General features: G+C 39.6%; 1 protein-coding gene across 2 annotated transcripts in view; it reads right to left on the reverse strand.

Moving 5' to 3' along the window:
* arhgap29 (Rho GTPase activating protein 29) overlaps positions 1-15,970 on the reverse strand; it is a 78,353-nt gene that overhangs the window by 27,013 nt on the left and 35,370 nt on the right. Inside the window, exons 3-5 of one of the 2 annotated variants that reach the window (XM_008109182.3) lie at positions 13,035-13,178; positions 1,447-1,543; positions 919-991 (exon numbers count right to left, since the gene is read on the reverse strand). In XM_008109182.3, the coding sequence (XP_008107389.1) occupies positions 919-991; positions 1,447-1,543; positions 13,035-13,178 (314 nt within the window). The remainder of the gene's footprint in view (positions 1-918; positions 992-1,446; positions 1,544-13,034; positions 13,179-15,970) is intronic. The other variant, XM_062977961.1, reaches the window with a different exon arrangement.

Here is a 15,970-nt window from a genome sequence, read left to right on the forward strand (position 1 = left end):
CAACAATGGAGGCACCACAGAAAAGAATCTACAAATCCCACTGGCAGACATGTGAACCGTTCAGAGGCCTGGGGAGAAAGAGCAAGTTATAAATAATAATAATAATACCACCTCACAGCAGCAAAGAACTGGTGGGATCACAAACCTGCAAAAGTATTGGAAAATGAGCACACAAAGATACTGTGGGACTTCCGAATCCAGACTGACAAAGTTCTGGAACACAACACACCAGACATCACAGTTGTGGAAAAGAAAAAGGTTTGGATCATTGATGTTGCCATCCCAGGTGACAGTCACATTGACGAAAAACAACAGGAAAAACTCAGCCGCTATCAGGACCTCAAGATTGAACTTCAAAGACTCTGGCAGAAACCAGTGCAGGTGGTCCTGGTGGTGATGGGCACACTGGGTGCCGTGCCAAAAGATCTCAGCCGGCATTTGGAAACAACAGACATTGACAAAATTACGATCTGTCAACTGCAAAAGGCCACCCTACTGGAATCTGCGTGCATCATCCGAAAATACATCACAGAGTCCTAGACACTTGGGAAGTGTTCGACTTGTGATTTTGTGATACGAAATCCAGCATGTCTATTTTGTTTGCTGTGTCATAATAAAATAATAATAATAATAATAATAATAATAATAATAATAATAATAATAATAATAATAATAATATTACAGCGCAACTCAGGTTGGTGAGATCACAACTCTCATTAAACCAATGGCTGACCTGGCTGGGCATTACGAGAGTCAACACACCAGAAAGGTGCTACCCAGGAAAATATTTATTTTCCTAAAAAACATTTTGTCATTTTTAAAGTGATCCATATAAGATATTTTGAACGGTGACAGTGAAAAGCGAAGTCATAACTGATACCAAAACTTTCAAAATTTTCAAAAGGAGATCCACCCTACCTGGCTTTGACGAGATACAGGAAGACCCAATGTTGAGCCATTGTCCCCATCTCCCATAAGGAAGTCTGAAACTCTGTCAGAAGAGCAAGGAAAAAAAAACAACAAATTAGCAACTACTGAACATGTAAACCTAAAAACAATTTTAAGGAAGCCTCAACAAATAAAATGCTTTGGCTCTCTATTTAGTTTGTATTTTGCTACTAATAAGTATTCTTAAAAATTAATAGTTCTAAGATGTGGTTCGCTGATGTCTAAGCTAACCAAATTTTATTTAGAAAGGAGGAAAACATATTTCTCAAGCCATCTGCTAAATATGGTCTCCTGAGCAACCTGTTGAAAAAAAAGGATACCCCTGAAGTTTGGAGAGGATTATCAGAATTATTCTGATCCAAAAAGTAACTAGTCAGAAAGTATACTCAAACACAGTTAGAAAAAAGGAAAACACAGAAAGGAAGAGTCAAGTGGCAGCAGTAAGATAAGGCAAGAACAGGGAAACACACCATACAGTTAAATCTCTATGTTACTTACATGTTGCCAAAGGTAAATGCCAAGGTATCAATAGAAGAGAATATCTCACTTAAGACTTCTCTTTTATTTTCTTCATTAACTTCCTTGAAGTTCACAGCTGAAGAAGAAAACAAAGAGGTATTGTACATTTATTAGGCTGTGTTTTTGCAGGTCATGAAACCGCTCTGAATTAGAATATCAGGAAAATTATTTGAGCCATTACAATAGTAAACATACGGCAAACTTGGCAAACTGATGCCTGGACCTAGAGCAAAACTCTAGTCCTTTACTCTAGACTCTAGATACATGGCTTTCACCGACTCCTCGTTTTTTCTTGCACTCACAGGCTAAATTTAGGACAAAGATTACAACTAATCTGATTCTTTCCCTTTAATCTTTTTCTTGTCCTTTTTAGTGTGATTTGTTTCCCAGTTTGGTTTCAGCTTTCATTCTGTACTATGTTAATATTTTTGTTTATTTGTGGGAGATACCATTTTGTTCTTGGATCACTTCCCAAAGGGAAAGAGGATTGAAGAGAAAGACTTTATATGGGAGCTAATTACACTGAAGTGAATGAGGCTGACTTTTGAGTTGACACATGTAGGATTACTCCAGAATTGCAACTGATTTATAATAATAATATACTTTATTTATAACCTATCTCCCTAAGGCAGTGGGTCCCAACCTTTTTTTTGACCAGGGCCCACTTCACCAGGGGCCACTTTGACCAGGGACCACTTGACCAGGGACCACTCTCCAACATTAGTACCAAAAGGGTTACAAATCAATTTTGGTCAACTTTAGATTTGGTTTGGTTATTTGGGGTGCTGATTCAGAAAATTGCATTGGATAGACCACATCAGTTCTAGTTTCTAATACAGAACATATGCCATCCAGTAGTCACCATCTGCTTGCCCACAGAAAACCATACTTAATAATCTAGATCTGATGTGGTCCATCCAATGCAATGGTCAGCTTTGCGGAAAGGAATGGAAATAAAATTGATAAAATAAATAAATAAAGAGGAAGGAGGTTCGCAGACCAAATTCTTGCTCTCGTGGCCCCCTGCTGGGCCATGGCCCACAGGTTGAGAACCACTGTTGTCCTAAGGGGACTCTGAGTGGTTTCCAATGAAAGTAACAAACTGGCAAACATTCAATGCCAAAAAAACAAACAAGCAAATCAAACAATAAACAATCTTAATATAAAATTATAAAACAATCAAAAATTACCAAAAAATTAACATAAATAGACAAGAAAAGCGTTTAAAACATGATAAACATCTTAAAAGTTAGACTAAAGGGGACTAAAAGCACAGATGGCTTCCAACATCCAACGGGCAGAGGTAGGTGTCCAATATTTCTAGGTGAGAATATATACAGCAGTGGTTCTCAACCTGGGGTCCCCAGATGTTTTTGGCCTTCAACTCGCAGAAATGCTAACAGCTGGTTAACTGGCTGGGATTTCTGGGAGTTGTAGGCCAAAAACATGTGGAGACCCCAGGTTGAGAACCACTGATATAGAGGTATACTAGTCCTCCTCCTCTCCGTAAGCTAAAGTGCATAGGTGTATTTTTAAACGTTTTTTTAAAGTAGAGGAGCCATTTTTAGTTCTTTAGGGAGGGAGTTCCGGGGGGGGGGGGGAATCATGAAGAAGGCCCCCTCTTTCGTTCCCATCAACTATGCTTGAGACGGGGATGGGACCAAGAGCAGGGCCTGTTCTGCGGATCTCAGTGCTCGTGCTTATTTGTATGCGGAGATGTGGTTTTTCAAATGGTCTGGGCCCAAACCATTTAGAGCTTTATAGGTAATAATCAGCACTTTATATTTAGCCCAGAGACAGACCGGTAGCCAGTGGAGCTGCTGTAACACGGAAGTTGTCCGCTCTCTGTACGGCGCTCCAATTAGTTATCTGGCTGCCAATCTCTGAACCAGTTCTAGCTTCTGAATTATCTTCAAAGGCAGCCCCACACAGAGAGCATTACAGTAATCCAAATGGGATTTGACTAAGGTGTAGACCACCGTGGCCAGATCTGGTGTCTCAAGGTATGAGTGCAACTGGCACACGAATTTTGATTGTGCAAAGGCGCTCCTGCCCACCGCCGACACCAACAACAACAACAACGTCAACAACGACAACAAAACTTTGTTTATACCCCACCGTCTCTCCCCAGAGGGCGGTTCCAGAGTCAGTGATGAGTCCAGAATCACACTTAGACTGTGAACCTGTGTCTTTAGGGAGAGTGCAACCCCATCCAACACAGGCTGTAACTCCACACCCTGGTCCACCTTCCGACTGACCAGGACAACCTGTTTTGTCTGGATTTACTTTTTAATAATAATATAATAATTTTATTTTTGTACCCCGCCACCATCTCCCCAGTTAACTTTTAACTTGTTAGCCCTCATTCAGTCCATTACTAATGACAGGCACTAGTTTAGGGGCAGGACGGAATCCTTGGCTTTCATTGGAAAAGAGTAACAGAGTTGCGTGTCATCCGCATTAATCTGACACCAAACTACAAAACTTCGGATGATCTCTCAGTGGTTTCATGTAAATATTAAACAGCATGGGAGACAGAATTGAGCCCTGAGGAACCTCACAGGCCACCAGCCAGGGAGTTGAACAGGAATTCCCCAGCACCACCATCTGGTTACGGCCTTCCAGGAAAGACCGGAGCTACTGCAAAACAGTGTCTCCTAATCCCATCCCAGAGAGACAACCCAGAATGATATCATGTCCGATGGTATCGAAAGCCACTGAGAGGTCCAGGAGAATTAGTAGGGACACATTCCTCCATCTAGCTCTCTTTGTAGATCATCCACCAAGACGACCAATGCCATCTCTGTCCCATAGCCAGGCCTGAAACCAGATTGAGATGAATCCAGATAATCAGTTTCATCCAAGAAACTTTTCAGTTGTGAGGCCACCACCTTCTCTTTAACATTGCCCAGGAAGGAAAGATTGGATACTGGCCGATAATTACACAGTTAATGGGATCCAGTGCAGGTTTCTTTAGTAAAGGTTTTACTACAGCCTACCTGAAACTAAGTGGTATTATGCTTTGGGTCAGAGAGGCATTCACCAGCACCTTCACCCACTCTGTCAGTCCCCCCTGGCTGATTTAATTAGCCAGGATGGGCAAGGCTCTAGAGAACAAGTGGCCACTCTAATTCCTCCCAAGATCTTGTCCACATCCTCGGGCTGAATAAGTTGAAATGAATCCACAGAACCATGACAAACAGATGCCTCAGTTACATCCACTGAGTCTACATTAACACTGGCGTCAATGTTGGAGCGGATCCAAGCAACTTTATCTGCAAAGAACCTAGCAAATTCCTCACAATGCCCTGCCGATTGGTCAGAGATCCCTGGCTGAGCAGGATTTAGAAGTGCCCTGACCACTCAAAACAGTTCCTTTGGGCTGTTCTTTGCAGATGCAATGTTGGTGGCAATGAATGATTTTTTGCATCCTTCATTGCCATGAAATAGGCTTTTAAATGAGCTCTAGACTGTACTCAGTTGGATTCGCTTTGTCAATGCTGCTTTAATCTCCATTTCACTTGCTTCATCACCGCCAGTTCCCTGTACAGAGACCTGTACAGGGAGCCAATTTGTGAAAGGATCTGCCTTGTGAAAGGAGACATTTGGGAACAATTGGTGCACTGGCCACCTCCGTGTTCCAGAGGTCTGCCAGAGCTTTAACAGAATTACCTACCAAAGAGGCAAGAGCCATCAGGAATCCATCAGGATCCATAAGCCTTCCTAGTTGGTCCTCCACCTCTGCAGAGGTTTTGACCCCCCCCCCCCCCCGTGAGTCTAAACCTGACCAGGGAATGATTGGTCCATGACAAAGTAATTGTGGACTGTTCCACAATATTGTCACCATCATCCCGCCCCAAACAGAAGACCAGGCGTAGAGTGTGTTCAGCGCTATGATTGGGGCCAGAAACTATTTTGGACAGACCCATGGTTGTCATGGTGGCCATGAAGTCCTGACAGGGTGGTCTTGGCATGAATTTGTTGAAGTCCCCCAGCACTATTAGCTATTGGGACTCCAACACCAGGCAAGGAGACTGTTGTACAGTGGGATGGACAGTACACCAGTAGAATCCCTGTTCTGTCCCAGCCACTCACCCTTAGATAGACACTCTCAAATGTGGTCAACTGTGGGATGGGACACCTGGTCAGGTGGATGGAATCTCAATAGATCATGGCGACTCCTCCTCTCCACCCCCCGGGTCTTTCCTGCTGCTAAACACTGAAACCTGGTGGACAAACTTGGGAGAAATTCACCACCCCTCCTTTGTCCAACCAGGTCTCAGTAATGCAAGCCAAGTTGGCATGCTCATCCAGGATTAAATACTGGATGGGCGTTATTTTTCCATTCACTGTCCTGTCATTAAGCAGCAGGATTTTAAACTCGGGGAGACTGCCATCTTGGTTATCAAGACTATTTTTGGATAGGGACAGACCAGGGAACCACAAGAATCCTCTCGGCTGCCTCCTCCTCCTAATGCATCTCTGATATGTTTGGAGCACAGGGATGGAAGAACCCCAGTCCCCTGGAACTCCCTTCTACCCTACATTATATTTCGCCACTCCTACGGTGGTAACTAATTGCTGGAATAATTCTTTCCACTGCATAATTCCCCAGTTGGCCGGTGGTTCTAAAACAAAGGATTGAGCATTCTAGTAGATGTTATTGCTGCAGTAGTATAACAACACAGATCCCTCCCCTCCTCCCCAACCCGTCTCCCTCCTTGTGATGTCACAGTCCTTCTTTACGCCCTCCCCGATCACCCCGTCCCAACAGATCACAAGGTTCCTTGGGTACAGGTAGGGTAGGGTAATATCATCCTGGGTCTTTGTGGGGGATGGTAAATGTGGAATGTGTTTATGTGTTAAGATATATTGTTAACCAAAACAAATAGGTTCATGTGGGAGTACATCTTTACTGAAAACAAATAACCCATAATTTTAAGTATGTTTTAGGGAAGAGATTTTTAGATGTGGACACAGTTATTCAATAAAGAATAATTAAGTTCTGTAAAGTATATTTTTACCATAAACAAGGAAATATTTTTAGTCCCAACCAGACTAGATGTACTGATCCAATGGAACTAACACAGATGTTTCCATTGCTTCAACCAGTTCACTCTAGTTTGGACAAACAAATTAATCTAAGCAATTTTTTTCATGATTCAGTTAATATTTTATGTTAAAAAATAGTATGAGTTATGAGACCTTCACTGACCTGATGAGTGAAACAAAACAAATAACAAACTAGGATCTTTTCAATTCTTTACAGAACTTTACCACAATTAGGGGAAGACATGAACATAAAAGAAATTAAATGATGAGCTAATCAGACAAATAAAAAAGAGACAGAAACATGAACCAGAAATATAAATACTTATCCAAGATAAATGGGCTGGCAGAACCTTGGATAAGCGAATATCTTGGATAATAAGGACGGATTAAGGAAAAGCCTATTAAACATCAAATTAGGTTATGATTTTACAAATTAAGCACCAAAACATCATGTTATACAACAAATTTGACAGAAAAAGCAGTTCAATAAGCAGTAATGTTATGTTGTAATTACTGTATTTACGAATTTAGCACCAAAATATCACGATATATTGAAAACATTGACTACAAAAATGGCTTGGATAATCCAGAAACTTGGATAAGCAAGGCTTGGATAAGTGAGACTATACTGTACATAATTAGAAACTAGCTCATCTATTATGAAGATCTCATCAATTGTGGAGTATTCAAGATTTTACTACCAAGTGTCTCAGTAAGCATAGATAACCAAAATAATCTATATGATAAATAACAAATGCCATCAGATTTCCTTTGTAAAATAAAATATTATTCTCTAGCACTATATAATACTATCATAAGCTAATACATTGCTCAGGTTATATAGACTTTATGAGCATTGTAAAAATACACACAAACTCCTTCTTCAAAATGAATACTTCAGGATATGGGAAACGATTTTTACTAAAATACTTCTTTTATTTTTGCTTTACTCCTCACTAAAATCTTTCATACAAAAATAGACATTGTATGTATGTTGCATTACCATTCCATTTTCCCCTACAAGAAATTATTTTCCAGCAAGCAAACTTCATGTCAAACAACATTAACATTATTTTCTGATAAAGTCATATCTTGTCTTATAAGAATTAGTCCCTCTCTTCGAAAATATTTCTTTAACTGAATATTCTCAATTTTCCAAACCAAATATGTAAGAAGATTTGAATTTATAGTTAAACATATGAATATAACTACTGGTTAAATGGTTGCATTACACTATCCAAGCTGTACAAGGTAGACTGCATTGCCTAATGAAATTCTTCTGACATTAAAAACCCCTGAACATTTTGCTATTCTAGATACGTTTCTTTGTTATTCCTCATATTGAAGCATTACAACTGAAAATTAATTGTGCAAATCACCTTAATTAAATGTGTCTTGCATGAAACTATCCCAAACACTTTGCTATTCAGATGTTTCTTTGTTAATCTTCATATACACCTATTAACCATGAAAAACCACAAGTACAGCGATTTCAACAAAAAAGCTAATTCCAATAAAAGTACGAGAACTCAAGTTTTATGCTTATAATCTGAAATATCAGAAATATCATATTTATACACAATATAGTACAGGACTCCTACCTTCTTACCAAAGCATTTTTATCCAAAGATTCCTTAAAGTTTCCTCTCGCCCATTATTGGCAAACTGGTATTTCTTAACATCAGCTTTGAACACAGTCTTTCCCCAGGACATCCTGGCTAAATACAATAGCGCTGACAACAATGACTGGTAGTACTGTTTCCATGCTGGAAAATGTGTGTGTGTGGCTACATTTTCAAGTGAGCACACAATTTAATAGGCCTGGGAAAGATTAATGTAAACATAAAGCTCTAACCACCACTATCAAAATAAAAGCAAACCACTATGGACTTCTAGCAGCCAAATAAATCAACTAAAGAAGAGATATGTGCCATCCTATGAAAGAAAGCTGTACACTTTATATACATCGTTTTAAAAATAAGCACTGTAGAGAATTTACTGATTACAACAAGGGTATTTTAAATCTGAGTTTATTGGTACAGCAATTATGATTGAATTCTCACGTCAGAAAAAGTAACTACTTAGCTGAAATTATAAAAATGTCTTGTAGCACCAGAATTTTTAGTCAAAGGTCTTTCGACTATTTGTACTCCCTCCTCCAAATTATATATAATCGTTCTTCAAAATATGTAATAGGATATCTTTGAAGAAAATGTGAACATAAGTATAATGAAAGGAGAATGCAGAAGGGAGTAGCAGGGCAGTAGAATTGCTAATTTCGGGGGGAAATCAGTAAGCTTTATTTTATTTATTTATTTAAAACATTTATATTCTGCCCTTCTCACCCCAACAAGGAGTGGAAGCAGGGAAAAAGCTCACTAGATGTCATGGTAGAATTCAGATGAAAGGCTCTTGATTACTTCTATAACATTCCAAAGTTGTTCTGTGCAGGTATGGAACTATACATATATGATGAACAAGAATTTCCACATCAATTTCAAAAATAACTTTTGAAACAACACGTATTGGGTTCTTTAGATTCAGGGATCGTGCTCCAGATTAGTAATTCTTGTATATATGAAATGTAGTCAAATTGGGCATCCCTGCACATGCGTAATGATTGGCAACCTTGAGAACTGGTCGATAACAGTCCCCCTAGGTTGAAAATGCTGCTGTTGAATACCAGGTCAGTAAATGGGAAAACAACCATTTAGCAGCCCATTGTGAAGAATTTGCAAGGCACTTTGCACATAAAGTCGCTCAGATCCATTCCGACTTGGATGCTGTTACTGATACAGTTTCAGTGGATGTAACTTTGGGTCCTGCCTGGCCAGTGTTGATGGATACCTTTTAATGTATGCAGCTTGAGGATGTGGACAGGATCCTTGGAGAGGTGAGAGCTACCACATGTATTCTAGATCCTTGCCCTTCCTGGCTGATCAAACAGGCCAGAGGGGAACTGGCAGAGTGGGTGAAGGTGGTGGTAAGTGTCTCCTTAGAACAAACAAAGTTCCACCTTGCCTACAGAAGGCAGTTGTGAGACCTGTATTTAAAAAGCCACCCCTGAACCCCTCTATAATGAACAACTATTGGCCAGTGTCCAACCTCACCTTTCTGAGCAAGTTCTTGGAGCATGTGGTGGCCTCCCAACTCCGGGGATTTCTGGATAAACATATTCTCTAGATCCATTTCAATCTGATTTCAGGCTTGGCTATGAAACCAAGACAGCATTGGTCACCTTGGTAGATGACCTGCACAGAGGACTAGACAGGGGGAGTGTGCCCTGTTGTTTCGCCTGGATCTCTCAACGGCTTTCAATACCATTGACCATGGTATCCTCTTGGGTCGTCTCGATGGGATGGGACTGGGAGGCACTGTCTCACAGTGGCTCCAGTCCTTTCTGGGGGGGGGGGCATACCCAAAAGGTGGTGCTGGGGAACTCCTGTTCGAACCTCTGGTCATTGTCCTGTGGGGTTCCTCAGGGTTCCATTTTGTCCCCCATACTGTTCAACATATACATTAGTGATTCCCAAAGTGGGCGCTACCGCCCCCTGGTGGACGCTGCAGCAATCCGGGGGGCGGTGATGGCCACAGGTGCATTTGAATGTTTTAACTTTTTTGTATTACCTTTCTATTCTGAGTTCAAAAAATAGTTCCATAATTTCAAACTTCAATGTTTTTAATTTACACCTTTCTTTACTATATTTTACAAAAAAGGTAGAAACATTAATACATCTATCTTTCTGTTTAACTGCTATTGAAATTTAAAAAAATTAATTTCCAGGGGGCGCTGAGTAATATTTTTTCGGGAAAGGGGGCGGTAGGCCAAATAAGTCTGGGAACCACTGATATACATGAAACCGCTGAGAGAGGACATCTGGAGTTTTGGAGTTCGATGTCATCTATACGCAGATGACACCAAACTCTACTACTTCTTTCCACCTAATGCCAAGGAAGTGGTTCTGATTCTAAACTAGTGCCTGTCATCAGCAATGGACTGGATGAGGGCAAACAAATTGAAACTTAATCCAGACAAGACAGAGGTGCTCCTGGTCAGTTAGAAGGCAGATCAAGGAATAGGGATCCAGCTTGTGAAGACACAGGTCCGCATTTTGGGGGTCCTCTTGGACTCAACGCTGAACCTGGAGGCCCTGATATCTGCAGTGGCCAGGAGGGCCCTTGCATAATTAAAACTTGTGGGCCAACTGCACCCGTTCCTTGAGAAGCCAGATCTCGCCACAATGGTACGTGCCTTAGTTACATCCCATTTCAGTTAATGTAACATGCTCTATGTGGGGCTGCCTCTGAAGACTGCTCAGAAACTTCAGCTGATCCAAAAAGCTGCAGCCAGGTTGCTAACTGGAGTTGGCTACAGGGAGTGGAAAACTCCATGTCATAGCAGCTCCACTGGCTGCCAGTCTGTTACCGAGCACAATTCAAAGTGCTGGTTATGAGCTTTAAAACCCTAGACGGTTCAGGTCCAGGCTATTTGGCTGACCACATCCCCTTGTACGAACCTGCCCAGGCCCTGAGATCTTTAGGAGAGGCCCTTCTCTCGGTCCCACCTCCATCTCAAGCTCAAATGATGGGAACTAGAGAGAGGGCCTTCCTTCTCGGTAGCTACCACTCTACTCCGGAACTCCCTTATTCCCAAGGAAGCCAGAATGGCCACCTCCTTGCTATCCTTCCGGTGGCAGGCTAAAACCTTTTTATTTAAAAAGGCATTTAAAGATGAAGGTGTTTAAGATCTAGTCAGGGGATGCTATGGTTTTTAACTTTGAATATGTTTGATAGGTGGAGCCCCCGGTGGCGCAGTGGATGCAACCACTGAGATACTGAATTAGCTGACCGAAAGGTCGGCGGCTCGAATCTGGGGAGTGGGGTGAGCTCCTATTGTTAGCCCCAGCTTCTGCCAACCTAGCAGTTCAAAAACATGTAAATGTGAGTAGATCAATAAGTACCACTCCAGCGGGAATGTAGCAGCGCTCCATGCAATAATGCCTGCCACATGACCTTGGAGATGTCTACAGACAACGTGAGCTCTTCAGCTTTGAAATGGAGATGAGCACCAACCTCCAGAGTCAGACATGACTAGAATTAATGTCAGGGAAAACCTTTACCTTATGTTTGATAGACTTTAACTGTTTTTTAAAATATTGGTTGTGTTTAATTCTATTTTAATGTTTGTATATTTGTATATTTTAATTTGGATTCCAATGCTTTTATGTCAAGCTGCTTTGAGTCCCCTTTGGGGAGATAAAGAGGGGTATAAATAAATATAACAACAATACTATGAAACAAAATTTGTAACATTTTCTGTTCCTGGTTTGAAAGTGTTATTTCCTGCTTAACTGTGTGGTACTTACTTTGAAAGTAATTGTTATACTCCAGAATTATTTTTGTTGCTCCACAAACTATGTTGAATTGGTTGAGGTTCTATGAGATATTAATTTAAAAACTATAGCAAAATGTGCTGCAGGGTGTCCCGCAAAAACAATGTCTGCAGTTGAATAAACCTTTTCCATGTTTTTATGATAGAACCAATTAGGAAATGACATTTATAACCCAGGAACAAAAATCGTGTTACATAGTGTAATCAGGAAGTTTCTTAGGTCTTTTGATGATGCTGGTAGTTTCACAACCTACTTACACAATAACCAGATGTTTTTGCATTTGTGGTTTCTCTTTCTCATTTTGAATCCAGAGTTAAGAAACAATTGTTCCTCAAAACAAGATGATAAAACTGCATATATCTGATTTCAGACCAACGGTTATGAACATACTGACTGGATCAGGGATGTCCAACTTTATCTCAAGCATTATTATACTTATCATAGCCTTGAATGACAACTTATGACATTAAATGCAACAAAACAAACTAAAAAAACAACCCAAAATAGCAGTAAATAGTTTTCTGTACATATGCCTCATAAACCAGTTCTAAACATGACCACTAGCTTAGAAATAAAAGACACATTAAAGATCCACAAGAACGTTTCTGATCATGCTAAATCCTACAGTTGCTGTTAAAACAAAGTAAAGATGAACTGTAAACTGTAAAACCTCTATTGTAATACTTAGCACAGCTATAAACATACTAAGTAAATTGTATATGTTCTCTTTCTCTACATTCTTAGCCTGTAATACAGCTAAAATTCTGGTCTTAAGGGTCATATAATGACAGCTATTCAATTTTTGAATAAAGCTTGCATAAATGTTAAATAGTATTACTAGTACAAAGCAAATTGGTGAATTATCAAATAGGAAGACAGTATCTATATGGGCTTTAAATAGATGTCTATGTATTCAATGGAGAAAGCACACATATGCCATAGACTTAAGGGGCCATACTGATGAGGACATATGTGAAGAAAAGTCCTATAATTACTTTTTTGACTGATGGAAATTAGACAGTTCAGAAGCACAATCTCCTCATTATCCCACATTACAAGACTTCACATATTTCAGCTTATATTCACTTGTAATAATCCAATACTGTAGATTTGTTTCCTTACCTTTCACTTTTGCAATGACTGTTCCAGCAGCACTTAGAATGTCAACTGAATTGAGACTCTGGTGTTTGTTTATTATTGCCTTTAACACACGGAGTAGCTCACCCAAACGTTCATGAACAACATGATGAAGACAACCTTGATTTTCTGAAATGAAAGTTAAAAACTATTCAAAACTATAAACACTACCTTCGTGATTTCTATTTTTTTTTTTAAATCAAGGCTTTTTCAACAGTACCCAAAATGCTTTCAAGGGTACAAAATAATGCTTGAATGAAAAAGAAGAATCCTATTGAATAACTGGCGTAACCTAACGTATATTTGGTATTCTTCCACGTGGAACAACTGATATTTGTTTACCACAAATTTCATTACCCACAACTGAATAAATAACATTGATGGTAGTTGAAGTACATTGCATCAAAGACACATTTGGTTGGGGAATGCTATAAGAAGGCACTTCTAAGCTCCCTAGAAGGACTGCTGATGGTCACTAGTATGCCATAGATGTCTCATTTCCATGGGAAAGGACTAAGTGGGGAATCCATGGCCAAAATTGTCTACTAATGTCTCATTTCCATGGAAAAGGACTAAATGGGGAGTCCATGGATAAAGTCGTCTACTAATATTGATGGAAATCTCCACTGCCACGTCTGAATTACCAGTGGGATTCTGCAGACAGTAAGGACCATATAGGACATTTCATGCTGTAGGAATGACGAACCAATTTGCTTTACTAGCCCTTTCTTTCCAACATGGTTTCAAACAGCCCCTGTAACTAGTAGCCCTAGAACTGGTTACAGAGACCACACAACTTCTTTGCTACAACAGTTCAGATTCAGTACTTGTCTATTTTTGAGCAGAATTCGAAGTGTTCATGGTGTCTATAAAGTCCTGTACAGCTCATGTTCAGGTTATCTGAATGACTGTATCCATCCACATGAACCTACTTGTGTTTTTGAGATTATTATCTGGGAGATCCTTCTCTCTGACACACCACTCTCACATCTACATTTGGTGGGAACACAGGAGAGTATGTTCTCAATAGCTTTCTCTAGGCTCTGGAACCCCCTTCCCAGATAAGTTAGACCAAGGCTTCTTAAATCTTTTTCACTCACAACCCCTTTCTGCCTGGGAATTTTTTACATGACAATGGGTATATAGGTATATAAAATAGGTATAAAATCATACATTTACTGTTAACAAACCAGCATTTGCAAGGCTTGCTAAACAGTCTGATTTTCCTTTTTATGACGTACAGCTGAAGCATTTTATGTTAAGTACACTGTAAATACTGTATATTGTTTAGACATTTACACAAATTTGTTTCAATGTCTAAAACGGCCAACATGTACCAAAATGCATACAGAAATTTATACTGTATGAGAAAACAAATGGAAAGATTAATATTTTAAGGTAAAAGAAATTCATTTGTTGCTATTGTTATTGACTATTTTATACTTTAATCGGTTTTAATTTTATGATGGCTTAATTGCTTTCCAATGTTTGTATGCTATGATTTTTTATTATGTTTAACTGATGTAAGTCAACTCTCAAACTGGGAAACAGCAAGACATAAATATAATAATCATAAAAGCAAATAGTTTGCTTTAATGGGAAGAGAGGGTTTTAAAATGTCTGAACAAAAACATCCAAAATACTGCTATTCCAACCTGCTTCTTTAGTCACTAGATTTGGAGATAACAGGCGATGCCATAGATCTTTCCAACTCTGGTAAATACAATTGTACTTTAAGTACTTATAAGCAAGTCCTATTAAATCCTATTAAAATCAATGAGAATTCAGAAGAGTATTTCTTCACACTAATCTATTTTAATAGGATTTTGATATATTGCTTTTTCTTTCAACTGCACTTAGGAAGTAATTATAAAATATGGCGTTAATCAAAAACAATGTTGAAAGCAAATTTACAGATAAATTGAAAATTTGTTTTAGTTCCATGTTTGTTTTTTAAAAACCTGTTCTGACTATATATGTATTTCAATACCCTTGAAAATAATGCTTTACAAACAATGAAAAGCACCAAAACAATAAATATATTAATTTTGGGCTAGTATGGCACAATGGATAAGATCAAATCTGACTCAGCTATACAGTTCTGAGAAACTACAGGTAAGTCACTTTCCCAGGCATATTTCACTATGAAGATGAAGTAAGAACTCTGACAGAAGCACTAAATAACTGATAAGAGATGGGAGAAGCAGCTGCAAATAATTAGTTACTTTCATTTATTCTTTTATGAAACAATGAGCAATCGCTTATTATATTTGCAGGTTACATTTGTAACTGAATATAGGATAACAACTGGTAAACTGGCTGGGATTTCTGGGAGTTGCAGGCCAAAACACCTGGGGACCAACAGGTTGAGAACCACTGATTCAAATGAATAAATGCACTAAATGGCAGGAGCAGAATACTCCTTTGTTTAAACAGCTCCACTGGTTACCAATAAGTTTCCGGGCCCAATTCAAGGTGTAGGTTATTACCTAATAAAGACTTAAACGGTTCAGGACCTGCCTATCTCAGTGATCATCTCCTCTCCTACGAACTGATGCAAACCCTAAGATCATCCGGGGAGGTGCTCCTCTCGCTCCCGCCTTTGTCTCAAATGCGGCTGGTGGGGACGAGGGAGAGGGCCTTCTCGGCAATGGCCCCCCGGCTCTGGAACTCTCTCCCCAGGGAGATCAGGTTAGCTCCTTCCCTGCCCATTTTCCACCGGGAATTGAAAACATGGTTGTTCCGGAGTGCGTTTGAATGAATAGGCCCAATAGAGTTGTCACCAGAATACTTCTTTATGTTTATAAAACCGTATGGCACTTTATCACTGTTACTCATTGCCATGATACAGCACTTTATGAAACCTGTCCCTGCTGGTTTGCTTTTAATTACTCTGATTTTATATGCTTGTATTTTAATGT

This window comes from Anolis carolinensis, chromosome 4, assembly GCF_035594765.1.
Source record: "Anolis carolinensis isolate JA03-04 chromosome 4, rAnoCar3.1.pri, whole genome shotgun sequence".
In the NCBI taxonomy this organism is placed as follows: Eukaryota; Metazoa; Chordata; class Lepidosauria; order Squamata; family Dactyloidae; genus Anolis; species Anolis carolinensis.